Source organism: Phalangium opilio, unplaced genomic scaffold (genome assembly GCF_054372755.1).
Source record: "Phalangium opilio isolate 3A_F unplaced genomic scaffold, DU_Popi_V2 ptg000523l_1, whole genome shotgun sequence".
In the NCBI taxonomy this organism is placed as follows: domain Eukaryota; kingdom Metazoa; phylum Arthropoda; class Arachnida; order Opiliones; family Phalangiidae; genus Phalangium; species Phalangium opilio.
The window spans coordinates 1949365-1976158 of NW_028324241.1; the positions used below are offsets into that span (position 1 = coordinate 1949365).

The following is a 26794-nucleotide window of genomic DNA, read 5'->3' on the forward strand; positions in this document are numbered from 1 at the left end:
AATAAACTGAATGATCCGTGCTGTTACAGGGGAAACTCGGGTTTGAACCAAGGACCTTTCGATCTGCAGTCGAATGCGAGCTATCCCTCCTTGTTCCTAGCCGTAATGTCTGTTAAACTAAAATAAAAGGAATGATCAGTGCTGTTACAGGGGGAACTCGGGTTTGAACCAAGGACCTCTCGATCTGCAGTCGAATGCTCTACCACTGAGCTATTCCCCTTGTTCAAGGCCGTAATGTTGATTTAACTAAAATAAACGGAATGATCCGTGCTGTTACAGGGGGAACTCGGGTTTGAACCAAGGACCTCTCCATCTGCAGTCGAATGCTCTACCACTGAGCTATTCCCCTTGTTCATAACCGTAATGTCGTTTTAAATAAAATAAACTGAATGATCCGTGCTTTTACAGGGGGAACTCGGGTTTGAAACAAGGACCTTTCGATCTGCAGTCGAATGCGAGTTATCCCTCCTTGTTCCTAGCCGTAATGTCGATTTAACTAAAATAAATGGAATGATCCGTGCTGTTACAGGGGGAACTCGGGTTTAAACCCAGAACCTCTCGATCTGCAGTCGAATGCGAGCTATCCCTCCTTGTTCCTAGCCGTAATGTCGATTTAACTAAAATAAACGGAATAATCCGTGCTGTTACAGGGTGAACTCGGGTTTGAACCAAGGACCTCTCGATCTGCAGTCGAATGCTCTACAACTGAGCTATTCCCCCTTGTTCAAGGCCGTAATGTCGATTTACCTAAAATAAACGGAATGATCCGTGCTGTTACAGGGGGAACTCGGGTTTGAACCAAGGACCTTTCGATCTGCAGTCGAATGCGAGCTATCCCTCCTTGTTCCTAGCCGTAATGTCGATTTAAGTAAAATAAAAGGAATGATCAGTGCTGTTACAGGGGGAACTCGGGTTTGAACCAAGGATCTCTCGTTCTGTAGTCGAATGCTCTACCACTGAGCTATCCCCCTTGTTCAGAGCCGTAATGTCGATTTAACTAAAATAAACGGAATGATCCGTGCTGTTACAGGGAGAACTCGGGTTTGAACCAAGGACCTTTCGATCTGCAGTCGAATGCGAGCTATCCCTCCTTGTTCCTAACCGTAATGTCGATTTAACTAAAATAAACGGAATGATCCGTGCTGTTACAGGGGGAACTCGGGTTTGAACCAAGGACCTTTCGATCTGCAGTCGAATGCGAGCTATCCCTCCTTGTTCCTAACCGTAATGTCGATTTAACTAAAATAAACGGAATGATCCGTGCTGTTACAGGGGGAACTCGGGTTTGAACCAAGGACCTCTCGATCAGCAGTCGAATGCTCTACCACTGAGCTATTCCCCTTGCTCCTGGCCGTAATGTCGTTTTAAATAAAATAAACTGAATGATCCGTGCTGTTACAGGGGGAACTCGGGTTTGAACCAAGGACCTTTCGATCTGCAGTCGAATGCGAGCTATCCATCCTTGTTCCTAGCCGTAATGTCTGTTAAACTAAAATAAAAGGAATGATCAGTGCTGTTACAGGGGGAACTCGGGTTTGAACCAAGGACCTCTCGATCTACAGTCGAATGCGAGTTATCCCTCCTTGTTCCTAGCCGTAATGTCGATTTAACTAAAATAAAGGGAATAATCCGTGCTGTTACAGGGGGTACTCGGGTTTGAACCAAGGACCTCTCGATCTGCAGACGAATGCTCTACCACTGAGCTATTCCCCCTTGTTCAACGCCGTAATGTCGATTTAACTAAAATAAACGGAATGATCCGTGCTGTTACAGGGGGAACTCGGGTTTGAACCAAGGATCTCTCGTTCTGTAGTCGAATGCTCTACCACTGAGCTATCCCCCTTGTTCATAGTCGTAATGTCGATTTAAATAAAATAAACGGAATGATCCGTGCTGTTACAGGGGGAACTCGGGTTTGAACCAAGGATCTCTCGATCTGCAGTCGAATGCTCTACCACTGAGCTCTTCCCCCTTGTTCAGAGCCGTAATGTCGATTTAACTAAAATAAACGGAATGATCCGTGCTGTTACAGGGGGAACTCGGGTTTGAACCAAGGACCTTTCGATCTGCAGTCGAATGCGAGCTATCCCTCCTTGTTCCTAACCGTAATGTCGATTTAACTAAAATAAACGGAATGATCCGTGCTGTTACAGGGGGAACTCGGGTTTGAACCAAGGACCTCTCGATCAGCAGTCGAATGCTCTACCACTGAGCTATTCCCCTTGCTCCTGGCCGTAATGTCGTTTTAAATAAAATAAACTGAATGATCCGTGCTGTTACAGGGGGAACTCGGGTTTGAACCAAGGACCTTTCGATCTGCAGTCGAATGCGAGCTATCCATCCTTGTTCCTAGCCGTAATGTCTGTTAAACTAAAATAAAAGGAATGATCAGTGCTGTTACAGGGGGAACTCGGGTTTGAACCAAGGACCTCTCGATCTACAGTCGAATGCGAGTTATCCCTCCTTGTTCCTAGCCGTAATGTCGATTTAACTAAAATAAAGGGAATAATCCGTGCTGTTACAGGGGGTACTCGGGTTTGAACCAAGGACCTCTCGATCTGCAGTCGAATGCTCTACCACTGAGCTATTCCCCCTTGTTCAAGGCCGTAATGTCGATTTAACTAAAATAAACGGAATGATCCGTGCTGTTACAGGGGGAACTCGGGTTTGAACCAAGGATCTCTCGTTCTGTAGTCGAATGCTCTACCACTGAGCTATCCCCCTTGTTCATAGTCGTAATGTCGATTTAAATAAAATAAACGGAATGATCCGTGCTGTTACAGGGGGAACTCGGGTTTGAACCAAGGATCTCTCGATCTGCAGTCGAATGCTCTACCACTGAGCTCTTCCCCCTTGTTCAGAGCCGTAATGTCGATTTAACTAAAATAAACGGAATGTGCCGTGCTGTTACAGGGGGAACTCGGGTTTGAACCAAGGACCTTTCGATCTGCAGTCGAATGCGAGCTATCCCTCCTTGTTCCTAACCGTAATGTCGATTTAACTAAAATAAACGGAATGATCCGTGCTGTTACAGGGGGAACTCGGGTTTGAACCAAGGACCTCTCGATCTGCAGTCGAATGCTCTACCACTGAGCTATTCCCCTTGCTCCTGGCCGTAATGTCGTTTTAAATAAAATAAACTGAATGATCCGTGCTGTTACAGGGGGAACTCGGGTTTGAACCAAGGACCTTTCGATCTGCAGTCGAATGCGAGCTAAATCTCCTTGTTCCTAGCCGTAATGTCGATTTAACTTAAATAAAAGGAATGATCAGTGCTGTTACAGGGGGAACTCGGGTTTGAACCAAGGATCTCTCCTTGTGGGGGTTTTACTGAATATCTAAAGGTCTCATGTAGCTGGTTCGTAATCAGTAGCCGCGTAGTTGTTATAAGCGAATAAACAGACTTATTTTGATGAAACGAAATAAAAAACTTATTTATTGATAAACGGAATTAATTAAATAAAACACTTTACTAAGTTATAAACGCCAAAGGGGGGTTAAACTGATTTTTAACATATTGCGGTGATAGCGAGCGTTTTAGGGTTAGCGTTCGGCTAAAAGCGAGGGGCCGAAGGGGTTACTAACGAAAAATCGGACTAGGGGGTCCGAAAGCGAAGCGTGTATCCTTAGCGAGATACCAAAAAACGACTGACTCTTTTTTCTTCTCGAGTCCTAGCTCTCTCCTTTTTTCAGGGTGGTCTAAAGGGCTTAGGTAGAAAGGGGCATAGGTAAGCTTACAGTGCAGTTTCGGGGGGTGTTTGGTGACGTCTTTCTACACGTTTCAGTGACGTCTTGGGTTTTTTGGGCTCTTTGGCGTAAACAACGTAGTCTTACAAATTTTTGAGTACAGAGAAAATGAAATTGGCAGCAGGCCATAACTAAAGGTGGCAGAAGGCCATAACTAAAAGTTTAAACTAAAAAAAGGGTTCATAATGTGAAGTTGCGATTTCACAGGCTCCCCCGCGATTGAACTTTTGTTCAATCCAAAAAGTCTCTTATTGTTTTAAAGTTTTCGGTGTCAAATTTCTAAACGATATAGAAGCTGAATAGGTCTTCTAAGCTTGGTTCCACCTCAGATTAATAACCCCTGGATATGAAAGGAAATAGGGAGGCATACTTGAATAGGGCATCGGCATCTCTAGCGCCCCTATAGTCAAAACTTGGAAACAAGTTACCCCAAACAGACTCGTGTGCTACTCCATGCTTTTTAAGCCTCGGCTACTTTTTATCCGCGGTTCCCGTTTCTTTTTCTCTTCTCATCCCGGTACCTGGTCCGGAGGTTTTGGTCACTAAATTAGGTAGGCTTTTGGTTTTTTATTTATGTAAAAATTAGATTAAACTATAAATTTGATAAATCAAATGACAACTTTCGTAAGAACAGCGTTTGCTAGGCATTTTTTGAAAATATTTAATGTCTTCAACTTAACATCGAAGACACAAAAAAACCGTTTACGTTTACTAGGCCTTGCCGGTACAACCGTACAATTCATACTGCGTCGTCTGCATGGGGTGACAAAGTTCTACGTTTTGACGTCTGAGGGCGCCACATGGCGATACTATTTGAAAACGCCCGGTTTTGCTTGCCTTTCATATCCAGGGGTTATTAATCTGAGGTTCCACCAGATAGTCTCACCATACATGCTCGAACATTTCCGTCGCGTCCCGGAAATACTTCGTCTATTACACCTAGATCCCAGGTGAGACGAGGCTTCTTTTCTTCCCCGATGAGGACTACGTCTCCGGGTTTAATTGGCGTTGAAGGGTTGTTTTTTGTTCTATGATGGGCTGATCTGAGTTGCAGAAGGTATTCTGCTCTCCAGTGTTTCCATAATCCATCGATTATGGTTTGGCGATAACGTAGGCGTCGTGTCAGCTCCTTTCTACTTGCGGGAAGTTCGTTGATCTTAGGAAACGTTCGGGACGGTAGACTGGTCATCCTTGCGCCTAGGAGGAAATGGTTTGGGGTAATCGGTGCTGGCTCGTGGACATCCTCAGAGGTGAACGTGATTGGACGGGAGTTAATGCAGGCTTCCGCTTCCGTTAGAGTTGTGGCAATTTCGTCAAAGGATAGTTTAGCTCCTCCGATGGTTTTGCGTAAGGCGCTTTTGACTGATCCGACTAACCTCTCCCAAAATCCGCCCCACCATGCGGCGCGATCAGCGATGAACGTCCAGTGAATTTGTTGATTAGCGAAGTACCGCGAAATTTGAGGGCTAGCTAAGTTTTTCCATAAGTCATTAAGTTCCGTATTAGCGCGTTTAAAAGTCTTAGCGTTATCTGAGTAGAGGTGTTTTATCATACCACGACGCGAAACGAATCTTCGGAAGGCAAGTAGGAAAGTATCTGTAGTCATATCGGGCACGAGCTCCAGATGCACAGCTCGCGTGACGGCGCAGGTGAAGAGCGCGACGTAACATTTTTTCTCTTCTCGCGTGAAGAGTGGACCGGCGAAATCCAGCCCGCAACTTTCGAAAGCGGGTGTTTCGGTAGACCGAAACTCCGGCAGAGGAGCCATTACCGCGTCCGATGCTCGTACTTTGAAGTAATGGCAAATGTTGCAATTTTTAATTACTGAGCTAACGTATGCACGTGACTTGGTCACCCAGAACTTTTCCCGCAAAGCGGTGGTTGTTATTATTACTCCGGCGTGCATAACCTTTTCATGCGCGTTGATTACGAGAAGCTTTGTGAAAGGGTGTTTCGGCGCGAGAACCCAGGGGTGACGTTCCGCGTACGTCAGAACGCTTCCTTTCAAGCGTCCGTTTACCCGTAAAAGTCCGTCCGAGTCTAAGTACGGATGTAGAGTTAAGATTTTAGAATCATTTTGAATCTTCTGTTCTTTTGCGAGTAGCTCTACTTCCTGTTGAAACTGATCTTTCTGGGTATGGCGAATCCAGTAGATTTCGGCTTGGAGAATCTCATTAGCGGTTAGTTCTCCGCTGCGTCTTTGGTCTTTGAATCTCAAGTTCTGCTGGTAGCGTAGAATCCAGGCCGTGAGACGATAGAGCTTTGTCAAAGAGTTGAAAGCGTTGAGGTTTATCGGCGACTCTCTTGGCGGGCTCGTCACAGACAATGTGAGTGTGGTGGTTCGTAACTCGTCTAGGACGGGTTCGAAATCAGGTTCTGAGGGGGGATCGGTCTTTGAGCAGGTTTCAGTTTCGGTAAGCCAGCGTGGCCCATGCCACCAGAAGGAATCCTTGGCTAGTTCAGCCATGTTGCTTCCACGCGTTGGACGGTCAGCGGGATTTTCCGATCCTTTGCAATGATGCCAAAGTATGGGGTCAGAAACTGATTGGATTTCTCTTACGCGATTAGAGACGAATGGCTTCCAGCGGTCGGCCCTTCCTTTTATCCACCCCAGAGCGATTTTAGAGTCGCTCCACATCAAGGTCTTCTTGGGTTTGATTTTCAATTGAATCATCAGATGTTTGACCAGCTGCGCGGCAAGCAGGGCTCCCATTAATTCGAGGCGAGGGAGCGTCAGCTTTTTTAAGGGAGCTACGCGTGATTTTGACGTTACGAGTGTAGAAGCGTAGTGCCCCTCCTTGTTACGGTATTTGAAATACACTACGGCAGCGTAGGCCTTCGGGCTAGCGTCCGAAAAGCAATGTAGTTCCAGGCTTTCTGGATCGAGATCGACGGCTTCGTTAAAGTAGTGACGAGGAATGGCAATTTCCTGAAGATTTCTTAACTCGCAGCACCAGTCTTCAAAAATTCCGTTTTCTTCATCCGGGAGCTCCTCGTCCCAGGAGAGCCCCTTTTCCCAAAGTTGTTGGAAAAGTATCTTGGCTCGTACCGTGAAGGGCGAAATGAAGCCAAGCGGGTCAAAAACTTTTGCTACTGATTTCAGGACCCATCTTTTTGTGTTCTTCCGATCCTTAATGAAATCAAGCAGATCGTCAATGACAAAGGTAAATACGTCATTTACATTGTCCCAAGCGAGTCCAAGAACTTTGGTGGGTGCAAATGAAGTTTTAAGAGCGGGTGGCTTCGTTGTTAAGTTTTTAGCGGTCAAAATTTATTTTAGCTGGGGCGAATTAGTCTGCCATTTTGTCAGCGTCATGCTAGCTTCTTTTAATAATGTTATCGTTTCGGTGATTAGATCAAGAGCCTCCTTTTCTGAGTCTGCATTAGAGACCAGGTCGTCCACGTACATAGAATCGTTTAGTAGTTGACTTGCCTCAGGGTAGGCTTCTTTGTACTTCTGGGCATGTAAGCGGATGGTTGCGGCCAATAAAAAGGGACTTGACGTTGCCCCGAAGGGTACTCGTGTCATTCGATAGATGCTGAGATCTTGAGGTACGTACGGGTCATCGACATTTACCCACAAAAACCGTAGCGCGTCTCGATCCTCTGGTTGAATCTCTATTTGCAGGAAGGCTTTAGTAATGTCGGCAGTAAAGGCTACTTTCTTTTCGCGGAAGCGCAGTAAAATGTCCAATAACTCGGGGTTCAGATTGGGTCCTGCTTCTAGGCAGGAGTTGAGGCTTGATACTCCGAGAGCGTGTGATGACGCGTCGTTGACTATGCGTGTTCGGGTCGAGGTGCTAGCTTCTCTCGTGACGGAGCGGTGCGGGAAGTAATAAAGCGGGAAGCCAGTTTTCTTTGAAGGATCTACTCGTTCAGCGACTCCGGTGTCGAGTTGTTCTTTGATGATTGCGTTGTATTCTTGGAACCTAAAGGGATCTCCTCGAAGTTTGTTAAGTAGATTTAGGGTGCGTTTTTTCGCGACGGAAAAATTGTCTCCTAGCTGATGATCTCCTGACTTGAATGGTAACGCAACGGTATAGCGGCCGTTATTGAAACTTGTTGTTTTTGAGAACTTTCCGAGTATTTGCTTTCCCCTTTCTTCATCCTCGTCGGAGTCTTTGATTCCAAAAGATTCAATTTCCCAGAACTTGCGGAGCTGGTCGGAAACGGCGTCTTCTTCAGGGATAATGGTTGTGTTTACGTGCATGATAGTGATGGCATTAAGCCCAACACCAAGCGAAGCGACGGAAGCGGGTCCCTGAAGAGTCCAACCAAAAACTGTATCCATAGCGATGAGCGTGGGGCTTAACCTCTCGACTTTGCCGCTCGCAACAGCCCAGAGGTAGTTTGCTCCTATTAGAACCTCGATAGCGTAAGGTTCTTGAGTTCCAACTTCTACGGTAGCCGTGTCAGCCATCAGCAGATTCCTTTTTTGAAACTCTTTCGCGATCTCCAATCCAGGCACTGAGAAAACCGCTCCGCAGATAGTGGGCGTTTCGTAGGCTTCTAAGAGAACCTTACTCTCGGAGTTGTGACGGCTCACGAGTTCTATTTGTACTCTTCGTCTCAGTACTCTTTGCGGCGTTGAGTTTCCAAAATTATTTGTCTCCAGTACGTCTTCACTGATAATTGGTAGATTTAGCGCTCGCGAAACGCTTTCCTTTATAAAGGTCACGTGACTCCCAGTGTCAAGGAGACATCGGACATTTTTTCCTTCTTCCTTATTTGGACGTTTAGCAGTGGCTACGGCCGTCTGAAGGAAAACGTACGTCGAATCTTGTTTGGAGACACCAGCGGTCATTTGTGCTACTTGATTAACTGCTTCTGAGCTCGCTGGATTAGGGGGCGTGCGTTGGTCCTCGAGTTGGTCGCAAATGCTAGAGTGATGGCGTCCTTGGCATTTTTTGCACGTTTGATAGCGGGACGTGCAGTTTCTCGACGGGTGATTTTCCCGTAAACAGACGAAACAGCGTTTCCGTCTGAGTAGAACATCTTTCTTTTCTGGTACAGTTAGTTTAGTACATTGCGTGGTTGTATGCTCGCTTTGGGAGCAGTAAAGGCAAACCCTCTGATAGGCGTTAACAGAGAGGGCGGCTGCTCCGTGTAGCGGTTTCGGCTTGCGATTATCTCGTTGCGAATAAAATCTCTCTGGCGGTCTTCTTTCTTGAACTGCGTGTTTTCGATCAGATTCTGGCGCGGCTGATCTTGTGAGTGCTGAAGCACGTTCCCGGCTGGATATTTCTCGTTGTAAAAAATCCATTAGCTCGCTGATTTGTAGTGAATTAGCGTATTGCCGGCTAAAGGCGAGGGTAATATCTTCAGGGAGATATTGAGTGATTATAGGGCAGAGTAAACTTCCGTACGTTTGAACAACGATTTGCAGATCTTCCAGGCTTCTAATGTGAGTCATGCAGGTGTCATACAGTCTCCTTAATCCTTGAACGTCGTTAGATTTCTTTACCGCGGGAAGATGAAGTAGAGCGAACATGTGTTCATTTACAATAACTTCTTGTCGGCCAAACCGGTTTTGAAGGTTAATTATAGCGGAGTCGTAATTAGCGTCGGAAAGGCTTAAACCTTTCAATGAGAGTAAAGCTTCACCTTCTAGATATGATCGTAAGTTGGTGAATTTGTCAGTTTTTGACAGGGTCGGGTTGTTGTGAATGGCGCTTTGGTAATGTGCCCAGAAGTCTTGCCATTCCTCTATTAATCCCGAATAGCGGCGAATTTCCAATTTGGGAAGTCTCACGGTAGGAGTGGCGCCGTGTTGGAACGATGCTGTATAAGCGTTACCGACTTGAGCTTGAGAGATGACTGACGTGTTAGGTAGCCCCGTAGACTGTTGATTTTGGGGATTCGTAGCTACTGTAGGCGTGTTTGTTGCTCCGGTACCTGTATACGGTGAGCTTACCGTTGAAGATGAGGAACTTTGCGTCGATGTACTTGGGTTGGGCGTAGTTAAAACCGCCGCTGCGGCTGACGCGATTGCAGTTTGTTTGTTTAAATCTATAGCTTGGCGACCTCTAGCTTGGGTTACTATTAAATCGTCAATGTAATCGAGCGATTGCTGATGGTCTTTTTCGAGTTCATCTGCTGCGGTGAACAGCGGTTCCATAGCCTCATTGATATTTACAAGTACAAGTTCCTTACTTTGTAGAACATCCAGATATGCTTGTATAGCGGCGAAATCTGGATCATTTTTCTTTAGTTCGACTTCCAAATTGTTTTTGGCGCGTGTTGCCGATTGTTTCGTCGCAGTCCGTTTAGCTTTGAGTCGTGTAAGCTGATCCATCGCGAAAGTCTTTGTACTGCGCGTCACTAATTAATTCCCGGGTTTCCGGGTACCAAAATGTTACGTCCCTTGTGGGGGTTTTACTGAATATCTAAAGGTCTCATGTAGCTGGTTCGTAATCAGTAGCCGCGTAGTTGTTATAAGCGAATAAACAGACTTATTTTGATGAAACGAAATAAAAAACTTATTTATTGATAAACGGAATTAATTAAATAAAACACTTTACTAAGTTATAAACGCCAAAGGGGGGTTAAACTGATTTTTAACATATTGCGGTGATAGCGAGCGTTTTAGGGTTAGCGTTCGGCTAAAAGCGAGGGGCCGAAGGGGTTACTAACGAAAAATCGGACTAGGGGATCCGAAAGCGAAGCGTGTATCCTTAGCGAGATACCAAAAAACGACTGACTCTTTTTTCTTCTCGATTCCTAGCTCTCTCCTTTTTTCAGGGTGGTCTAAAGGGCTTAGGTAGAAAGGGGCATAGGTAAGCTTACAGTGCAGTTTCGGGGGGTGTTTGGTGACGTCTTTCTACACGTTTCAGTGACGTCTTGGGTTTTTTGGGCTCTTTGGCGTAAACAACGTAGTCTTACAAATTTTTGAGTACAGAGAAAATGAAATTGGCAGCAGGCCATAACTAAAGGTGGCAGAAGGCCATAACTAAAAGTTTAAACTAAAAAAAGGGTTCATAATGTGAAGTTGCGATTTCACAGCTATCCCTCCTTGTTCCTAGCCGTAATGTCTGTTAAACTAAAATAAAAGGAATGATCAGTGCTGTTACAGGGGGAACTCGGGTTTGAACCAAGGACCTCTCGATCTACAGTCGAACGCGAGTTATCCCTCCTTGTTCCTAGCCGTAATGTCGATTTAACTAAAATAAAGGGAATAATCCGTGCTGTTACAGGGGGTACTCGGGTTTGAACCAAGGACCTCTCGATCTGCAGTCGAATGCTCTACCACTGAGCTATTCCCCCTTGTTCAAGGCCGTAATGTCGATTTAACTAAAATAAGCGGAATGATCCGTGCTGTTACAGGGGGAAGTCGGGTTTGAACCAAGGACCTCTCGATCTGCAGTCGAATGCTCTACCACTAAGCTATCACCCCTTGTTCAAGGCCGTAATGTCGATTTAACTAAAATAAACGGAATGATCCGTGCTGTTACAGGGGGAACTCGGGTTTGAACCAAGGACCTCTCGATCTGCAGTCGAATGCTCTACCACTGAGCTATTCCCCCTTGTTCAAGGCCGTAATGTCGATTTAACTAAAATAAACGGAATGATCCGTGCTGTTACAGGGGGAACTCGGGTTTGAACCAAGGACCTCTCGATCTGCAGTCGAATGCGAGTTATCCCTCCTTGTTCCTAGCCGTAATGTCGATTTAACTAAAATAAAGGGAATAATCCGTGCTGTTACAGGGGGAACTCGGGTTTGAACCAAGGACCTCTCGATCTGCAGTCGAACGCTCTACCACTGAGCTATTCCCAATTGTTCAAGGCCGTAATGTCGATTTAACTAAAATAAACGGAATGATCCGTGCTGTTACAGGGGGAACTCGGGTTTGAACCAAGGACCTTTCGATCTGCAGTCGAATGCGAGCTATCCCTCCTTGTTCCTAGCCGTAATGTCTGTTAAACTAAAATAAAAGGAATGATCAGTGCTGTTACAGGGGGAACTCGGGTTTGAACCAAGGACCTCTCGATCTGCAGTCGAATGCTCTACCACTGAGCTATTCCCCTTGTTCATAGCCGTAATGTCGTTTTAAATAAAATAAACTGAATGATCCGTGCTGTTACAGGGGGAACTCGGGTTTGAAACAAGGACCTTTCGATCTGCAGTCGAATGCGAGCTATCCCTCCTTGTTCCTAGCCGTAATGTCTGTTAAACTAAAATAAAAGGAATGATCAGTGCTGTTACAGGGGGAACTCGGGTTTGAACCAAGGACCTCTCGATCTGCAGTCGAATGCTCTACCACTGAGCTATTCCCCTTGTTCATAGCCGTAATGTCGTTTTAAATAAAATAAACTGAATGATCCGTGCTGTTACAGGGGGAACTCGGGTTTGAAACAAGGACCTTTCGATCTGCAGTCGAATGCGAGTTATCCCTCGTTGTTCCTAGCCGTAATGTCGATTTAACTAAAATAAATGGAATGATCCGTGCTGTTACAGGGGGAACTCGGGTTTAAACCCAGAACCTCTCGATCTGCAGTCGAATGCGAGCTATCCCTCCTTATTCCTAGCCGTAATGTCGATTTACCTAAAATAAACGGAATGATCCGTGCTGTTACAGGGGGAACTCGGGTTTGAACCAAGGACCTTTCGATCTGCAGTCGAATGCGAGCTATCCCTCCTTGTTCCTAGCCGTAATGTCGATTTAACTAAAATAAAAGGAATGATCAGTGCTGTTACAGGAGGAACTCGGGTTTGAACCAAGGATCCCTCGTTCTGTAGTCGAATGCTCTACCACTGAGCTATCCCCCTTGTTCATAGTCGTAATGTCGATTTAAATAAAATAAACGGAATGATCCGTGCTGTTACAGGGGGAACTCGGGTTTGAACCAAGGATCTCTCGATCTGCAGTCGAATGCTCTACCACTGAGCTCTTCCCCCTTGTTCAGAGCCGTAATGTCGATTTAACTAAAATAAACGGAATGATCCGTGCTGTTACAGGGGGAACTCGGGTTTGAACCAAGGACCTTTCGATCTGCAGTCGAATGCGAGCTATCCCTCCTTGTTCCTAACCGTAATGTCGATTTAACTAAAATAAACGGAATGATCCGTGCTGTTACAGGGGGAACTCGGGTTTGAACCAAGGACCTCTCGATCTGCAGTCGAATGCGAGTTATCCCTCCTTGTTCCTAGCCGTAATGTCGATTTAACTAAAATAATTGGAATGATCCGTGCTGTTACAGGGGGAACTCGGGTTTGAACCAAGGACCTCTCGATCTACAGTCGAACGCGAGTTATCCCTCCTTGTTCCTAGCCGTAATGTCGATTTAACTAAAATAAAGGGAATAATCCGTGCTGTTACAGGGGGTACTCGGGTTTGAACCAAGGATCTCTCGATCTGCAGTCGAATGCTCTACCACTGAGCTATTCCCCCTTGTTCAAGGCCGTAATGTCGATTTAACTAAAATAAACGGAATGATCCGTGCTGTTACAGGGGGAAGTCGGGTTTGAACCAAGGACCTCTCGATCTGCAGTCGAATGCTCTACCACTGAGCTATTCCCCCTTGTTCAAGGCCGTAATGTCGATTTAACTAAAATAAACGGAATGATCCGTGCTGTTACAGGGGGAACTCTGGATTGAACCAAGGACCTCTCGATCTGCAGTCGAATGCGAGTTATCCCTCCTTGTTCCTAGCCGTAATGTCGATTTAACTAAAATAAAGGGAATAATCCGTGCTGTTACAGGGGGAACTCGGGTTTGAACCAAGGACCTCTCGATCTGCAGTCGAACGCTCTACCACTGAGCTATTCCCCCTTGTTCAAGGCCGTAATGTCGATTTAACTAAAATAAACGGAATGATGCGTGCTATTACAGGGGGAACTCGGGTTTGAACCAAAGACCTCTCGATCTCAGTCGAATGCTCTACCACTGAGCTATTCCCCTTTGTTCCTCGCCGTAATGTCGATTTAACTAAAATAAAAAGAATGATCAGTGCTGTTACAGGGGGAACTCGGTTTGAACCAAGGACCTCTCGATCTGCAATCGAATGCTCTACCACTTAACTATTCGCCCTTGTTAAAGGCCGTTATGTCGATTTAACTAAAATAAACGGAATGATCCGTGCTACTACAGGGAGAACTCGGGTTTGAATTAAGAACCTCTCGATCTGCAGTCGAATGCTCTACCACTGAGCTATTCCCCCTTGTTCAAGGCCCCAAAGTCGTTTTAACTAAAATAAACGGAATGATCCGTGCTGTTACAGGGGGAACTCGGGTTTGAACCAAGGACCTCTCGATCTGCAGTCGAATGCTCTACCACTGAGCTATTCCCCCTTGTTCAAGGCCGTAATGTCGATTTAACTAAAATAAACGGAATGATCCGTGCTGTTACAGGGGGAACTCGGGTTTGAACCAAGGACCTCTCGATCTGCAGTCGAATGCTCTACCACTGAGCTATTCCCCCTTGTTCAAGGCCGTAATGTCGATTTAACTAAAATAAACGGAATGATCCGTGCTGTTACAGGGGGAACTCGGGTTTGAACCAAGGACCTCTCGATCTGCAGTCGAATGCGAGTTATCCCTCCTTGTTCCTAGCCGTAATGTCGATTTAACTAAAATAAATGGAATGATCCGTGCTGTTACAGGGGGAACTCGGGTTTAAACCCAGAACCTCTCGATCTGCAGTCGAATGCGAGCTATCCCTCCTTATTCCTAGCCGTAATGTCGATTTACCTAAAATAAACGGAATGATCCGTGCTGTTACAGGGGGAACTCGGGTTTGAACCAAGGACCTTTCGATCTGCAGTCAAATGCGAGCTATCCCTCCTTGTTCCTAGCCGTAATGTCGATTTAACTAAAATAAAAGGAATGATCAGTGCTGTTACAGGAGGAACTCGGGTTTGAACCAAGGATCCCTCGTTCTGTAGTCGAATGCTCTACCACTGAGCTATCCCCCTTGTTCATAGTCGTAATGTCGATTTAAATAAAATAAACGGAATGATCCGTGCTGTTACAGGGGGAACTCGGGTTTGAACCAAGGATCTCTCGATCTGCAGTCGAATGCTCTACCACTGAGCTCTTCCCCCTTGTTCAGAGCCGTAATGTCGATTTAACTAAAATAAACGGAATGATCCGTGCTGTTACAGGGGGAACTCGGGTTTGAACCAAGGACCTTTCGATCTGCAGTCGAATGCGAGCTATCCCTCCTTGTTCCTAACCGTAATGTCGATTTAACTAAAATAAACGGAATGATCCGTGCTGTTACAGGGGGAACTCGGGTTTGAACCAAGGACCTCTCGATCTGCAGTCGAATGCGAGTTATCCCTCCTTGTTCCTAGCCGTAATGTCGATTTAACTAAAATAATTGGAATGATCCGTGCTGTTACAGGGGGAACTCGGGTTTGAACCAAGGACCTCTCGATCTACAGTCGAACGCGAGTTATCCCTCCTTGTTCCTAGCCGTAATGTCGATTTAACTAAAATAAAGGGAATAATCCGTGCTGTTACAGGGGGAACTCGGGTTTGAACCAAGGACCTCTCGATCTGCAGTCGAATGCTCTACCACTGAGCTATTCCCCCTTGTTCAAGGCCGTAATGTCGATTTAACTAAAATAAACGGAATGATCCGTGCTGTTACAGGGGGAACTCGGTTTTGAACCAAGGACCTCTCGATCTGCAGTCGAATGCGAGTTATCCCTCCTTGTTCCTAGCCGTAATGTCGATTAACCTAAAATAAAGGTAATAATCCGTGCTGTTACAGGGGGAACTCGGGTTTGAACCAAGGACCTCTCGATCTGCAGTCGAATGCTCTACCACTGAGCTATTCCCCCTTGTTCAAGGCCGTAATGTCGATTTAACTAAAATAAACGGAATGATCCGTGCTGTTACAGGGGGAACTCGGGTTTGAACCAAGGACCTCTCGATCTGCAGTCGAATACGAGTTATCCCTCCTTGTTCCTAGCCGTAATGTCGATTTAACTAAAATAAAGGGAATAATCCGTGCTGTTACAGGGGGAACCTGGGTTTGAACCAAGGACCTCTCGATCCGCAGTCGAATGTTCTACCACTGAGCTATTCCCCCCTTGTTCAAGGCCGTAATGTCGATTTAACTAAAATAAACGGAATGATCCGTGCTGTTACAGGGGGAACTCGGGTTTGAAACAAGGACCTTTCGATCTGCAGTCGAATGCGAGTTATCCCTCCTTGTTCCTAGCCGTAATGTCGATTTAACTAAAATAATTGGAATGATCCGTGCTGTTACAGGGGGAACTCGGGTTTAAACCCAGAACCTCTCGATCTGCAGTCGAATGCGAGCTAACCCTCAATGTTCCTAGCCGTAATGTCGATTTACCTAAAATAAACGGAATGATCCGTGCTGTTACAGGGGGAACTCGGGTTTGAACCAAGGACCTCTCGATCTGCAGTCGAATGCTCTACCACTGAGCTATTCCCCCTTGTCCAAGGCCGTAATGTCGATTTAACTAAAATAAACGGAATGATCCGTGCTGTTACAGGGGGAACTCGGGTTTGAACCAAGGACATTTCGATCTGCAGTCGAATGCGAGTTATCCCTCCTTGTTCATAGCCGTACTGTCGATTTAACTAAAATAAACGGAATAATCCGTGCTGTTACAGGGGGAACTCGGGTTTGAACCAAGAACCTCTCGATCTGCAGTCGAATGCGAGCTATCCCTCCTTGTTCCTAGCCGTAATGTCGATTTAACTAAAATAAAAAGAATGATCAGTGCTGTTACAGGGGGAACTCGGGTTTGAACCAAGGACCTCTCGATCTGTAGGCGAATGCTCTACCACTGAGCTATACCCCTTGTTCATAGCCAAAATGTCGATTTAAATAAAATAAACGGAATGATCCGTGTTGTTACAGGGGGAACTCGGGTTTGAACCAAGGACCTCTCGATCTGCAGTCGAATGCTCTACCACTGAGCTATTCCCCCTTGTTCAAGGCCGTAATGTCGATTTAACTAAAATAAACGGAATGATCCGTGCTGTTACAGGGGGAACTCGGGTTTGAACCAAGGACCTCTCGATCTGCAGTCGAATACGAGTTATCCCTCCTTGTTCCTAGCCGTAATGTCGATTTAACTAAAATAAAGGGAATAATCCGTGCTGTTACAGGGGGAACCTGGGTTTGAACCAAGGACCTCTCGATCCGCAGTCGAATGTTCTACCACTGAGCTATTCCCCCCTTGTTCAAGGCCGTAATGTCGATTTAACTAAAATAAACGGAATGATCCGTGCTGTTACAGGGGGAACTCGGGTTTGAAACAAGGACCTTTCGATCTGCAGTCGAATGCGAGTTATCCCTCCTTGTTCCTAGCCGTAATGTCGATTTAACTAAAATAATTGGAATGATCCGTGCTGTTACAGGGGGAACTCGGGTTTAAACCCAGAACCTCTCGATCTGCAGTCGAATGCGAGCTAACCCTCAATGTTCCTAGCCGTAATGTCGATTTACCTAAAATAAAGGGAATAATCCGTGCTGTTACAGGGGGTACTCGGGTTTGAACCAAGGACCTCTCGATCTGCAGTCGAATGCTCTACCACTGAGCTATTCCCCCTTGTTCAAGGCCGTAATGTCGATTTAACTAAAATAAGCGGAATGATCCGTGCTGTTACAGGGGGAAGTCGGGTTTGAACCAAGGACCTCTCGATCTGCAGTCGAATGCTCTACCACTAAGCTATCACCCCTTGTTCAAGGCCGTAATGTCGATTTAACTAAAATAAACGGAATGATCCGTGCTGTTACAGGGGGAACTCGGGTTTGAACCAAGGACCTCTCGATCTGCAGTCGAATGCTCTACCACTGAGCTATTCCCCCTTGTTCAAGGCCGTAATGTCGATTTAACTAAAATAAACGGAATGATCCGTGCTGTTACAGGGGGAACTCGGGTTTGAACCAAGGACCTCTCGATCTGCAGTCGAATGCGAGTTATCCCTCCTTGTTCCTAGCCGTAATGTCGATTTAACTAAAATAAAGGGAATAATCCGTGCTGTTACAGGGGGAACTCGGGTTTGAACCAAGGACCTCTCGATCTGCAGTCGAACGCTCTACCACTGAGCTATTCCCAATTGTTCAAGGCCGTAATGTCGATTTAACTAAAATAAACGGAATGATCCGTGCTGTTACAGGGGGAACTCGGGTTTGAACCAAGGACCTTTCGATCTGCAGTCGAATGCGAGCTATCCCTCCTTGTTCCTAGCCGTAATGTCTGTTAAACTAAAATAAAAGGAATGATCAGTGCTGTTACAGGGGGAACTCGGGTTTGAACCAAGGACCTCTCGATCTGCAGTCGAATGCTCTACCACTGAGCTATTCCCCTTGTTCATAGCCGTAATGTCGTTTTAAATAAAATAAACTGAATGATCCGTGCTGTTACAGGGGGAACTCGGGTTTGAAACAAGGACCTTTCGATCTGCAGTCGAATGCGAGCTATCCCTCCTTGTTCCTAGCCGTAATGTCTGTTAAACTAAAATAAAAGGAATGATCAGTGCTGTTACAGGGGGAACTCGGGTTTGAACCAAGGACCTCTCGATCTGCAGTCGAATGCTCTACCACTGAGCTATTCCCCTTGTTCATAGCCGTAATGTCGTTTTAAATAAAATAAACTGAATGATCCGTGCTGTTACAGGGGGAACTCGGGTTTGAAACAAGGACCTTTCGATCTGCAGTCGAATGCGAGTTATCCCTCGTTGTTCCTAGCCGTAATGTCGATTTAACTAAAATAAATGGAATGATCCGTGCTGTTACAGGGGGAACTCGGGTTTAAACCCAGAACCTCTCGATCTGCAGTCGAATGCGAGCTATCCCTCCTTATTCCTAGCCGTAATGTCGATTTACCTAAAATAAACGGAATGATCCGTGCTGTTACAGGGGGAACTCGGGTTTGAACCAAGGACCTTTCGATCTGCAGTCGAATGCGAGCTATCCCTCCTTGTTCCTAGCCGTAATGTCGATTTAACTAAAATAAAAGGAATGATCAGTGCTGTTACAGGAGGAACTCGGGTTTGAACCAAGGATCCCTCGTTCTGTAGTCGAATGCTCTACCACTGAGCTATCCCCCTTGTTCATAGTCGTAATGTCGATTTAAATAAAATAAACGGAATGATCCGTGCTGTTACAGGGGGAACTCGGGTTTGAACCAAGGATCTCTCGATCTGCAGTCGAATGCTCTACCACTGAGCTCTTCCCCCTTGTTCAGAGCCGTAATGTCGATTTAACTAAAATAAACGGAATGATCCGTGCTGTTACAGGGGGAACTCGGGTTTGAACCAAGGACCTTTCGATCTGCAGTCGAATGCGAGCTATCCCTCCTTGTTCCTAACCGTAATGTCGATTTAACTAAAATAAACGGAATGATCCGTGCTGTTACAGGGGGAACTCGGGTTTGAACCAAGGACCTCTCGATCTGCAGTCGAATGCGAGTTATCCCTCCTTGTTCCTAGCCGTAATGTCGATTTAACTAAAATAATTGGAATGATCCGTGCTGTTACAGGGGGAACTCGGGTTTGAACCAAGGACCTCTCGATCTACAGTCGAACGCGAGTTATCCCTCCTTGTTCCTAGCCGTAATGTCGATTTAACTAAAATAAAGGGAATAATCCGTGCTGTTACAGGGGGTACTCGGGTTTGAACCAAGGATCTCTCGATCTGCAGTCGAATGCTCTACCACTGAGCTATTCCCCCTTGTTCAAGGCCGTAATGTCGATTTAACTAAAATAAACGGAATGATCCGTGCTGTTACAGGGGGAAGTCGGGTTTGAACCAAGGACCTCTCGATCTGCAGTCGAATGCTCTACCACTGAGCTATTCCCCCTTGTTCAAGGCCGTAATGTCGATTTAACTAAAATAAACGGAATGATCCGTGCTGTTACAGGGGGAACTCTGGATTGAACCAAGGACCTCTCGATCTGCAGTCGAATGCGAGTTATCCCTCCTTGTTCCTAGCCGTAATGTCGATTTAACTAAAATAAAGGGAATAATCCGTGCTGTTACAGGGGGAACTCGGGTTTGAACCAAGGACCTCTCGATCTGCAGTCGAACGCTCTACCACTGAGCTATTCCCCCTTGTTCAAGGCCGTAATGTCGATTTAACTAAAATAAACGGAATGATGCGTGCTATTACAGGGGGAACTCGGGTTTGAACCAAAGACCTCTCGATCTCAGTCGAATGCTCTACCACTGAGCTATTCCCCTTTGTTCCTCGCCGTAATGTCGATTTAACTAAAATAAAAAGAATGATCAGTGCTGTTACAGGGGGAACTCGGTTTGAACCAAGGACCTCTCGATCTGCAATCGAATGCTCTACCACTTAACTATTCGCCCTTGTTAAAGGCCGTTATGTCGATTTAACTAAAATAAACGGAATGATCCGTGCTACTACAGGGAGAACTCGGGTTTGAATTAAGAACCTCTCGATCTGCAGTCGAATGCTCTACCACTGAGCTATTCCCCCTTGTTCAAGGCCCCAAAGTCGTTTTAACTAAAATAAACGGAATGATCCGTGCTGTTACAGGGGGAACTCGGGTTTGAACCAAGGACCTCTCGATCTGCAGTCGAATGCTCTACCACTGAGCTATTCCCCCTTGTTCAAGGCCGTAATGTCGATTTAACTAAAATAAACGGAATGATCCGTGCTGTTACAGGGGGAACTCGGGTTTGAACCAAGGACCTCTCGATCTGCAGTCGAATGCTCTACCACTGAGCTATTCCCCCTTGTTCAAGGCCGTAATGTCGATTTAACTAAAATAAACGGAATGATCCGTGCTGTTACAGGGGGAACTCGGGTTTGAACCAAGGACCTCTCGATCTGCAGTCGAATGCGAGTTATCCCTCCTTGTTCCTAGCCGTAATGTCGATTTAACTAAAATAAATGGAATGATCCGTGCTGTTACAGGGGGAACTCGGGTTTAAACCCAGAACCTCTCGATCTGCAGTCGAATGCGAGCTATCCCTCCTTATTCCTAGCCGTAATGTCGATTTACCTAAAATAAACGGAATGATCCGTGCTGTTACAGGGGGAACTCGGGTTTGAACCAAGGACCTTTCGATCTGCAGTCAAATGCGAGCTATCCCTCCTTGTTCCTAGCCGTAATGTCGATTTAACTAAAATAAAAGGAATGATCAGTGCTGTTACAGGAGGAACTCGGGTTTGAACCAAGGATCCCTCGTTCTGTAGTCGAATGCTCTACCACTGAGCTATCCCCCTTGTTCATAGTCGTAATGTCGATTTAAATAAAATAAACGGAATGATCCGTGCTGTTACAGGGGGAACTCGGGTTTGAACCAAGGATCTCTCGATCTGCAGTCGAATGCTCTACCACTGAGCTCTTCCCCCTTGTTCAGAGCCGTAATGTCGATTTAACTAAAATAAACGGAATGATCCGTGCTGTTACAGGGGGAACTCGGGTTTGAACCAAGGACCTTTCGATCTGCAGTCGAATGCGAGCTATCCCTCCTTGTTCCTAACCGTAATGTCGATTTAACTAAAATAAACGGAATGATCCGTGCTGTTACAGGGGGAACTCGGGTTTGAACCAAGGACCTCTCGATCTGCAGTCGAATGCGAGTTATCCCTCCTTGTTCCTAGCCGTAATGTCGATTTAACTAAAATAATTGGAATGATCCGTGCTGTTACAGGGGGAACTCGGGTTTGAACCAAGGACCTCTCGATCTACAGTCGAACGCGAGTTATCCCTCCTTGTTCCTAGCCGTAATGTCGATTTAACTAAAATAAAGGGAATAATCCGTGCTGTTACAGGGGGAACTCGGGTTTGAACCAAGGACCTCTCGATCTGCAGTCGAATGCTCTACCACTGAGCTATTCCCCCTTGTTCAAGGCCGTAATGTCGATTTAACTAAAATAAACGGAATGATCCGTGCTGTTACAGGGGGAACTCGGTTTTGAACCAAGGACCTCTCGATCTGCAGTCGAATGCGAGTTATCCCTCCTTGTTCCTAGCCGTAATGTCGATTAACCTAAAATAAAGGTAATAATCCGTGCTGTTACAGGGGGAACTCGGGTTTGAACCAAGGACCTCTCGATCTGCAGTCGAATGCTCTACCACTGAGCTATTCCCCCTTGTTCAAGGCCGTAATGTCGATTTAACTAAAATAAACGGAATGATCCGTGCTGTTACAGGGGGAACTCGGGTTTGAACCAAGGACCTCTCGATCTGCAGTCGAATACGAGTTATCCCTCCTTGTTCCTAGCCGTAATGTCGATTTAACTAAAATAAAGGGAATAATCCGTGCTGTTACAGGGGGAACCTGGGTTTGAACCAAGGACCTCTCGATCCGCAGTCGAATGTTCTACCACTGAGCTATTCCCCCCTTGTTCAAGGCCGTAATGTCGATTTAACTAAAATAAACGGAATGATCCGTGCTGTTACAGGGGGAACTCGGGTTTGAAACAAGGACCTTTCGATCTGCAGTCGAATGCGAGTTATCCCTCCTTGTTCCTAGCCGTAATGTCGATTTAACTAAAATAATTGGAATGATCCGTGCTGTTACAGGGGGAACTCGGGTTTAAACCCAGAACCTCTCGATCTGCAGTCGAATGCGAGCTAACCCTCAATGTTCCTAGCCGTAATGTCGATTTACCTAAAATAAACGGAATGATCCGTGCTGTTACAGGGGGAACTCGGGTTTGAACCAAGGACCTCTCGATCTGCAGTCGAATGCTCTACCACTGAGCTATTCCCCCTTGTCCAAGGCCGTAATGTCGATTTAACTAAAATAAACGGAATGATCCGTGCTGTTACAGGGGGAACTCGGGTTTGAACCAAGGACATTTCGATCTGCAGTCGAATGCGAGTTATCCCTCCTTGTTCATAGCCGTACTGTCGATTTAACTAAAATAAACGGAATAATCCGTGCTGTTACAGGGGGAACTCGGGTTTGAACCAAGAACCTCTCGATCTGCAGTCGAATGCGAGCTATCCCTCCTTGTTCCTAGCCGTAATGTCGATTTAACTAAAATAAAAAGAATGATCAGTGCTGTTACAGGGGGAACTCGGGTTTGAACCAAGGACCTCTCGATCTGTAGGCGAATGCTCTACCACTGAGCTATACCCCTTGTTCATAGCCAAAATGTCGATTTAAATAAAATAAACGGAATGATCCGTGTTGTTACAGGGGGAACTCGGGTTTGAACCAAGGACCTCTCGATCTGCAGTCGTATGCTCTACCACTGAGCTATTCCCCCTTGTTCAAGGCCGTAATGTCGATTTAACTAAAATAAACGGAATGATCCGTGCTGTTACAGGGGGAACTCGGGTTTGAACCAAGGACCTCTCGATCTGCAGTCGAATACGAGTTATCCCTCCTTGTTCCTAGCCGTAATGTCGATTTAACTAAAATAAAGGGAATAATCCGTGCTGTTACAGGGGGAACCTGGGTTTGAACCAAGGACCTCTCGATCCGCAGTCGAATGTTCTACCACTGAGCTATTCCCCCCTTGTTCAAGGCCGTAATGTCGATTTAACTAAAATAAACGGAATGATCCGTGCTGTTACAGGGGGAACTCGGGTTTGAAACAAGGACCTTTCGATCTGCAGTCGAATGCGAGTTATCCCTCCTTGTTCCTAGCCGTAATGTCGATTTAACTAAAATAATTGGAATGATCCGTGCTGTTACAGGGGGAACTCGGGTTTAAACCCAGAACCTCTCGATCTGCAGTCGAATGCGAGCTAACCCTCAATGTTCCTAGCCGTAATGTCGATTTACCTAAAATAAACGGAATGATCCGTGCTGTTACAGGGGGAACTCGGGTTTGAACCAAGGACCTCTCGATCTGCAGTCGAATGCTCTACCACTGAGCTATTCCCCCTTGTCCAAGGCCGTAATGTCGATTTAACTAAAATAAACGGAATGATCCGTGCTGTTACAGGGGGAACTCGGGTTTGAACCAAGGACATTTCGATCTGCAGTCGAATGCGAGATATCCCTCCTTGTTCATAGCCGTACTGTCGATTTAACTAAAATAAACGGAATAATCCGTGCTGTTACAGGGGGAACTCGGGTTTGAACCAAGAACCTCTCGATCTGCAGTCGAATGCGAGCTATCCCTCCTTGTTCCTAGCCGTAATGTCGATTTAACTAAAATAAAAAGAATGATCAGTGCTGTTACAGGGGGAACTCGGGTTTGAACCAAGGACCTCTCGATCTGTAGGCGAATGCTCTACCACTGAGCTATACCCCTTGTTCATAGCCAAAATGTCGATTTAAATAAAATAAACGGAATGATCCGTGTTGTTACAGGGGGAACTCGGGTTTAAACCCAGAACCTCTCGATCTGCAGTCGAATGCGACCTATCCCTCCTTGTTCCTAGCCGTAATGTCGATTTAACTAAAATAAACGGAATGATGCGTGCTATTACAGGGGGAACTCGGGTTTGAACCAAAGACCTCTCGATCTCAGTCGAATGCTCTACCACTGAGCTATTCCCCTTTGTTCCTCGCCGTAATGTCGATTTAACTAAAATAAAGGGAATAATCCGTGCTGTTACAGGGGGAACTCGGGTTTGAACCAAGAACCTCTCGATCTGCAGTCGAATGCGAGCTATATCTCCTTGTGCCTAGCCGTAATGTCGATTTAACTTAAATAAAAAGAATGATCAGTGCTGTTACAGGGGGAACTCGGTTTGAACCAAGGACCTCTCGATCTGCAATCGAATGCTCTACCACTTAACTATTCGCCCTTGTTAAAGGCCGTTATGTCGATTTAACTAAAATAAACGGAATGATCCGTGCTACTACAGGGAGAACTCGGGTTTGAAAGAAGGACCTCTCGATCTGCAGTCGAATGCTCTACCACTGAGCTATTCCCCCTTGTTCAAGGCCCCAAAGTCGTTTTAACTAAAATAAACGGAATGATCCGTGCTGTTACAGGGGGAACTCGGGTTTGAACCAAGGATCTCTCGATCTGCAGTCGAATGCGAGTTATCCCTCCTTGTTCCTAGCCGTAATGTCGATTTAACTAAAATAAAGGGAATAATCCGTGCTGTTACAGGGGGAACTCGGGTTTGAACCAAGGACCTCTCGATCTGCAGTCGAATGCGAGTTATCCCTCCTTGTTCCTAGCCGTAATGTCGATTTAACTAAAATAAACGGAATGATCCGTGCTGTTACAGGGGGAACTCGGGTTTGAACCAAGGACCTCTCAATCTGCAGTCGAATGCGAGTTATCCCTCCTTGTTCCTAGCCGTAATGTCGATTTAACTAAAATAATTGGAATGATCCGTGCTGTTACAGGGGGAACTCAGGTTTGAACCAAGGACCTCTCGATCTACAGTCGAATGCGAGTTATCCCTCCTTGTTCCTAGCCGTAATGTCGATTTAATTAAAATAAAGGGAATAGTCCGTGCTGTTACAGAGAGAACTCGGGTTTGAACCAAGGACCTCTCGATCTGCAGTCGAATGCTCTACCACTGAGCTATTCCCCCTTGTTCAAGGCCGTAATGTCGATTTAACTAAAATAAACGGAATGATCCGTGCTGTTACAGGGGGAACTCGGGTTTTAACCAAGGACCTCTCGATCTGCAGTCGAATGCTCTACCATTGAGCTATTCCCCTTGTTCATAGTCGTAATGTCGTTTTAAATAAAATAAACTGAATGATCCGTGCTGTTACAGGGGGAACTCGGGTTTGAACCAAGGACCTTTCGATCTGCAGTCGAATGCGAGTTGTCCCTCCTTGTTCCTAGCCGTAATGTCGATTTAACGAAAATAATTGGAATGATCCGTGCTGTTACTGGGGGAACTCGGGTTTGAACCAAGAACCTCTCGACCTGCAGTCGAATGCGAGCTATATCTCCTTGTTCCTAGCCGTAATGTCGATTTAACTAAAATAAAAAGAATGATCAGTGCTGTTACAGGGGGAACTCGGTTTGAACCAAGGACCTCACGATCTGCAATCGAATGCTCTACCACTTAACTATTCGCCCTTGTTAAAGGCCGTAATGTCGATTTAACTAAAATAAACGGAATGATCCGTGCTACTACAGGGAGAACTCGGGTTTGAAACAAGGACCTCTCGATCTGCAGTCGAATGCTCTACCACTGAGCTATTCCCCCTTGTTCAAGGCCGTAATGTCGATTTAACTAAAATAAACGGAATGATCCGTGCTGTTACAGGGGGAACTCGGGTTTGAACCAAGGACCTTTCGATCTGCAGTCGAATGCGAGTTATCCCTCCTTGTTCATAGCCGTACTGTCGATTTAACTAAAATAAACGGAATAATCCGTGCTGTTACAGGGGGAACTCGGGTTTGAACCAAGGACCTCTCGATCTACAGTCGAATGCTCTACCACTGAGCTATTCCCCCTTCTTCAAGGCCGTAATGTCGATTTAACTAAAATAAACGGAATGATCCGTGCTGTTACAGGGGGAACTCGGGTTTTAACCAAGGACCTCTCGATCTGCAGTCGAATGCTCTACCATTGAGCTATTCCCCTTGTTCATAGTCGTAATGTCGTTTTAAATAAAATAAACTGAATCATCCGTGCTGTTACAGGGGGAACTCGGTTTGAACCAAGGACCTTTCGATCTGCAGTCGAATGCGAGTTGTCCCTCCTTGTTCCTAGCCGTATTGTCGATTTAACTAAAATAATTGGAATGATCCGTGCTGTTACAGGGGGAACTCGGGTTTGAACCAAGAACCTCTCGACCTGCAGTCGAATGCGAGCTATATCTCCTTGTTCCTAGCCGTAATGTCGATTTAACTAAAATAAAAAGAATGATCAGTGCTGTTACAGGGGGAACTCGGTTTGAACCAAGGACCTCACGATCTGCAATCGAATGCTCTACCACTTAACTATTCGCCCTTGTTAAAGGCCGTAATGTCGATTTAACTAAAATAAACGGAATGATCCGTGCTACTACAGGGAGAACTCGGGTTTGAAACAAGGACCTCTCGATCTGCAGTCGAATGCTCTACCACTGAGCTATTCCCCCTTGTTCAAGGCCGTAATGTCGATTTAACTAAAATAAACGGAATGATCCGTGCTGTTACATGGGGAACTCGGGTTTGAACCAAGGACCTTTCGATCTGCAGTCGAATGCGAGTTATCCCT

The 26794-nt window shown here is 45.9% G+C and overlaps 1 protein-coding gene and 42 non-coding genes across 43 annotated transcripts; all 43 read right to left on the reverse strand.

Annotated features, from left to right (window-relative positions):
* Window positions 1-148: 148 nt before the first annotated feature.
* TRNAC-GCA (transfer RNA cysteine (anticodon GCA)) lies at window positions 149-220 on the reverse strand. The gene has a single exon. It is a non-coding gene; the product is annotated as a tRNA-Cys (tRNA).
* Window positions 221-899: 679 nt separating this feature from the next.
* On the reverse strand, window positions 900-971 carry TRNAC-ACA (transfer RNA cysteine (anticodon ACA)). Its single transcript has one exon. It is a non-coding gene; the product is annotated as a tRNA-Cys (tRNA).
* A 299-nt stretch (window positions 972-1270) lies between these two features.
* TRNAS-GCU (transfer RNA serine (anticodon GCU)) lies at window positions 1271-1342 on the reverse strand. The gene has a single exon. It is a non-coding gene; the product is annotated as a tRNA-Ser (tRNA).
* Window positions 1343-1771: 429 nt separating this feature from the next.
* TRNAC-ACA (transfer RNA cysteine (anticodon ACA)) lies at window positions 1772-1843 on the reverse strand. Its single transcript has one exon. It is a non-coding gene; the product is annotated as a tRNA-Cys (tRNA).
* Window positions 1844-2151: 308 nt separating this feature from the next.
* Window positions 2152-2223, reverse strand: TRNAS-GCU (transfer RNA serine (anticodon GCU)). Its single transcript has one exon. It is a non-coding gene; the product is annotated as a tRNA-Ser (tRNA).
* A 429-nt stretch (window positions 2224-2652) lies between these two features.
* TRNAC-ACA (transfer RNA cysteine (anticodon ACA)) lies at window positions 2653-2724 on the reverse strand. The gene has a single exon. It is a non-coding gene; the product is annotated as a tRNA-Cys (tRNA).
* Window positions 2725-3032: 308 nt separating this feature from the next.
* Window positions 3033-3104, reverse strand: TRNAC-GCA (transfer RNA cysteine (anticodon GCA)). The gene has a single exon. It is a non-coding gene; the product is annotated as a tRNA-Cys (tRNA).
* A 914-nt stretch (window positions 3105-4018) lies between these two features.
* LOC149589252 (uncharacterized) lies at window positions 4019-10042 on the reverse strand. Its single transcript, XM_089861912.1, has 3 exons — window positions 7181-10042; window positions 4614-6877; window positions 4019-4064 (listed from the first exon to the last, which is right to left on the reverse strand). The coding sequence occupies exons 1-3, from the start codon at window positions 10040-10042 to the stop codon at window positions 4019-4021; spliced, it is 5172 nt and encodes a 1723-aa protein (XP_089718038.1).
* A 1156-nt stretch (window positions 10043-11198) lies between these two features.
* On the reverse strand, window positions 11199-11270 carry TRNAC-GCA (transfer RNA cysteine (anticodon GCA)). Its single transcript has one exon. It is a non-coding gene; the product is annotated as a tRNA-Cys (tRNA).
* Window positions 11271-11700: 430 nt separating this feature from the next.
* Window positions 11701-11772, reverse strand: TRNAC-GCA (transfer RNA cysteine (anticodon GCA)). Its single transcript has one exon. It is a non-coding gene; the product is annotated as a tRNA-Cys (tRNA).
* Window positions 11773-11950: 178 nt separating this feature from the next.
* On the reverse strand, window positions 11951-12022 carry TRNAC-GCA (transfer RNA cysteine (anticodon GCA)). Its single transcript has one exon. It is a non-coding gene; the product is annotated as a tRNA-Cys (tRNA).
* Window positions 12023-12442: 420 nt separating this feature from the next.
* Window positions 12443-12514, reverse strand: TRNAC-ACA (transfer RNA cysteine (anticodon ACA)). Its single transcript has one exon. It is a non-coding gene; the product is annotated as a tRNA-Cys (tRNA).
* A 680-nt stretch (window positions 12515-13194) lies between these two features.
* On the reverse strand, window positions 13195-13266 carry TRNAC-GCA (transfer RNA cysteine (anticodon GCA)). The gene has a single exon. It is a non-coding gene; the product is annotated as a tRNA-Cys (tRNA).
* A 179-nt stretch (window positions 13267-13445) lies between these two features.
* On the reverse strand, window positions 13446-13517 carry TRNAC-GCA (transfer RNA cysteine (anticodon GCA)). The gene has a single exon. It is a non-coding gene; the product is annotated as a tRNA-Cys (tRNA).
* A 446-nt stretch (window positions 13518-13963) lies between these two features.
* Window positions 13964-14035, reverse strand: TRNAC-GCA (transfer RNA cysteine (anticodon GCA)). The gene has a single exon. It is a non-coding gene; the product is annotated as a tRNA-Cys (tRNA).
* A 58-nt stretch (window positions 14036-14093) lies between these two features.
* Window positions 14094-14165, reverse strand: TRNAC-GCA (transfer RNA cysteine (anticodon GCA)). The gene has a single exon. It is a non-coding gene; the product is annotated as a tRNA-Cys (tRNA).
* A 421-nt stretch (window positions 14166-14586) lies between these two features.
* TRNAC-ACA (transfer RNA cysteine (anticodon ACA)) lies at window positions 14587-14658 on the reverse strand. Its single transcript has one exon. It is a non-coding gene; the product is annotated as a tRNA-Cys (tRNA).
* A 550-nt stretch (window positions 14659-15208) lies between these two features.
* Window positions 15209-15280, reverse strand: TRNAC-GCA (transfer RNA cysteine (anticodon GCA)). The gene has a single exon. It is a non-coding gene; the product is annotated as a tRNA-Cys (tRNA).
* Window positions 15281-15459: 179 nt separating this feature from the next.
* On the reverse strand, window positions 15460-15531 carry TRNAC-GCA (transfer RNA cysteine (anticodon GCA)). The gene has a single exon. It is a non-coding gene; the product is annotated as a tRNA-Cys (tRNA).
* Window positions 15532-15710: 179 nt separating this feature from the next.
* Window positions 15711-15782, reverse strand: TRNAR-GCG (transfer RNA arginine (anticodon GCG)). The gene has a single exon. It is a non-coding gene; the product is annotated as a tRNA-Arg (tRNA).
* A 301-nt stretch (window positions 15783-16083) lies between these two features.
* TRNAC-GCA (transfer RNA cysteine (anticodon GCA)) lies at window positions 16084-16155 on the reverse strand. Its single transcript has one exon. It is a non-coding gene; the product is annotated as a tRNA-Cys (tRNA).
* Window positions 16156-16455: 300 nt separating this feature from the next.
* Window positions 16456-16527, reverse strand: TRNAC-ACA (transfer RNA cysteine (anticodon ACA)). Its single transcript has one exon. It is a non-coding gene; the product is annotated as a tRNA-Cys (tRNA).
* Window positions 16528-16584: 57 nt separating this feature from the next.
* TRNAC-GCA (transfer RNA cysteine (anticodon GCA)) lies at window positions 16585-16656 on the reverse strand. The gene has a single exon. It is a non-coding gene; the product is annotated as a tRNA-Cys (tRNA).
* Window positions 16657-16835: 179 nt separating this feature from the next.
* Window positions 16836-16907, reverse strand: TRNAR-GCG (transfer RNA arginine (anticodon GCG)). Its single transcript has one exon. It is a non-coding gene; the product is annotated as a tRNA-Arg (tRNA).
* Window positions 16908-17468: 561 nt separating this feature from the next.
* On the reverse strand, window positions 17469-17540 carry TRNAC-GCA (transfer RNA cysteine (anticodon GCA)). The gene has a single exon. It is a non-coding gene; the product is annotated as a tRNA-Cys (tRNA).
* Window positions 17541-17970: 430 nt separating this feature from the next.
* Window positions 17971-18042, reverse strand: TRNAC-GCA (transfer RNA cysteine (anticodon GCA)). Its single transcript has one exon. It is a non-coding gene; the product is annotated as a tRNA-Cys (tRNA).
* Window positions 18043-18220: 178 nt separating this feature from the next.
* On the reverse strand, window positions 18221-18292 carry TRNAC-GCA (transfer RNA cysteine (anticodon GCA)). Its single transcript has one exon. It is a non-coding gene; the product is annotated as a tRNA-Cys (tRNA).
* Window positions 18293-18712: 420 nt separating this feature from the next.
* TRNAC-ACA (transfer RNA cysteine (anticodon ACA)) lies at window positions 18713-18784 on the reverse strand. The gene has a single exon. It is a non-coding gene; the product is annotated as a tRNA-Cys (tRNA).
* A 680-nt stretch (window positions 18785-19464) lies between these two features.
* On the reverse strand, window positions 19465-19536 carry TRNAC-GCA (transfer RNA cysteine (anticodon GCA)). Its single transcript has one exon. It is a non-coding gene; the product is annotated as a tRNA-Cys (tRNA).
* A 179-nt stretch (window positions 19537-19715) lies between these two features.
* Window positions 19716-19787, reverse strand: TRNAC-GCA (transfer RNA cysteine (anticodon GCA)). Its single transcript has one exon. It is a non-coding gene; the product is annotated as a tRNA-Cys (tRNA).
* A 446-nt stretch (window positions 19788-20233) lies between these two features.
* On the reverse strand, window positions 20234-20305 carry TRNAC-GCA (transfer RNA cysteine (anticodon GCA)). Its single transcript has one exon. It is a non-coding gene; the product is annotated as a tRNA-Cys (tRNA).
* A 58-nt stretch (window positions 20306-20363) lies between these two features.
* On the reverse strand, window positions 20364-20435 carry TRNAC-GCA (transfer RNA cysteine (anticodon GCA)). Its single transcript has one exon. It is a non-coding gene; the product is annotated as a tRNA-Cys (tRNA).
* A 421-nt stretch (window positions 20436-20856) lies between these two features.
* Window positions 20857-20928, reverse strand: TRNAC-ACA (transfer RNA cysteine (anticodon ACA)). Its single transcript has one exon. It is a non-coding gene; the product is annotated as a tRNA-Cys (tRNA).
* A 550-nt stretch (window positions 20929-21478) lies between these two features.
* TRNAC-GCA (transfer RNA cysteine (anticodon GCA)) lies at window positions 21479-21550 on the reverse strand. The gene has a single exon. It is a non-coding gene; the product is annotated as a tRNA-Cys (tRNA).
* A 179-nt stretch (window positions 21551-21729) lies between these two features.
* Window positions 21730-21801, reverse strand: TRNAC-GCA (transfer RNA cysteine (anticodon GCA)). The gene has a single exon. It is a non-coding gene; the product is annotated as a tRNA-Cys (tRNA).
* Window positions 21802-21980: 179 nt separating this feature from the next.
* On the reverse strand, window positions 21981-22052 carry TRNAR-GCG (transfer RNA arginine (anticodon GCG)). Its single transcript has one exon. It is a non-coding gene; the product is annotated as a tRNA-Arg (tRNA).
* A 301-nt stretch (window positions 22053-22353) lies between these two features.
* Window positions 22354-22425, reverse strand: TRNAC-GCA (transfer RNA cysteine (anticodon GCA)). The gene has a single exon. It is a non-coding gene; the product is annotated as a tRNA-Cys (tRNA).
* A 300-nt stretch (window positions 22426-22725) lies between these two features.
* On the reverse strand, window positions 22726-22797 carry TRNAC-ACA (transfer RNA cysteine (anticodon ACA)). The gene has a single exon. It is a non-coding gene; the product is annotated as a tRNA-Cys (tRNA).
* Window positions 22798-23105: 308 nt separating this feature from the next.
* Window positions 23106-23177, reverse strand: TRNAR-GCG (transfer RNA arginine (anticodon GCG)). Its single transcript has one exon. It is a non-coding gene; the product is annotated as a tRNA-Arg (tRNA).
* Window positions 23178-23478: 301 nt separating this feature from the next.
* Window positions 23479-23550, reverse strand: TRNAC-GCA (transfer RNA cysteine (anticodon GCA)). The gene has a single exon. It is a non-coding gene; the product is annotated as a tRNA-Cys (tRNA).
* A 300-nt stretch (window positions 23551-23850) lies between these two features.
* TRNAC-ACA (transfer RNA cysteine (anticodon ACA)) lies at window positions 23851-23922 on the reverse strand. Its single transcript has one exon. It is a non-coding gene; the product is annotated as a tRNA-Cys (tRNA).
* A 1171-nt stretch (window positions 23923-25093) lies between these two features.
* Window positions 25094-25165, reverse strand: TRNAC-GCA (transfer RNA cysteine (anticodon GCA)). The gene has a single exon. It is a non-coding gene; the product is annotated as a tRNA-Cys (tRNA).
* Window positions 25166-25974: 809 nt separating this feature from the next.
* Window positions 25975-26046, reverse strand: TRNAY-GUA (transfer RNA tyrosine (anticodon GUA)). Its single transcript has one exon. It is a non-coding gene; the product is annotated as a tRNA-Tyr (tRNA).
* Window positions 26047-26794: the final 748 nt, after the last annotated feature.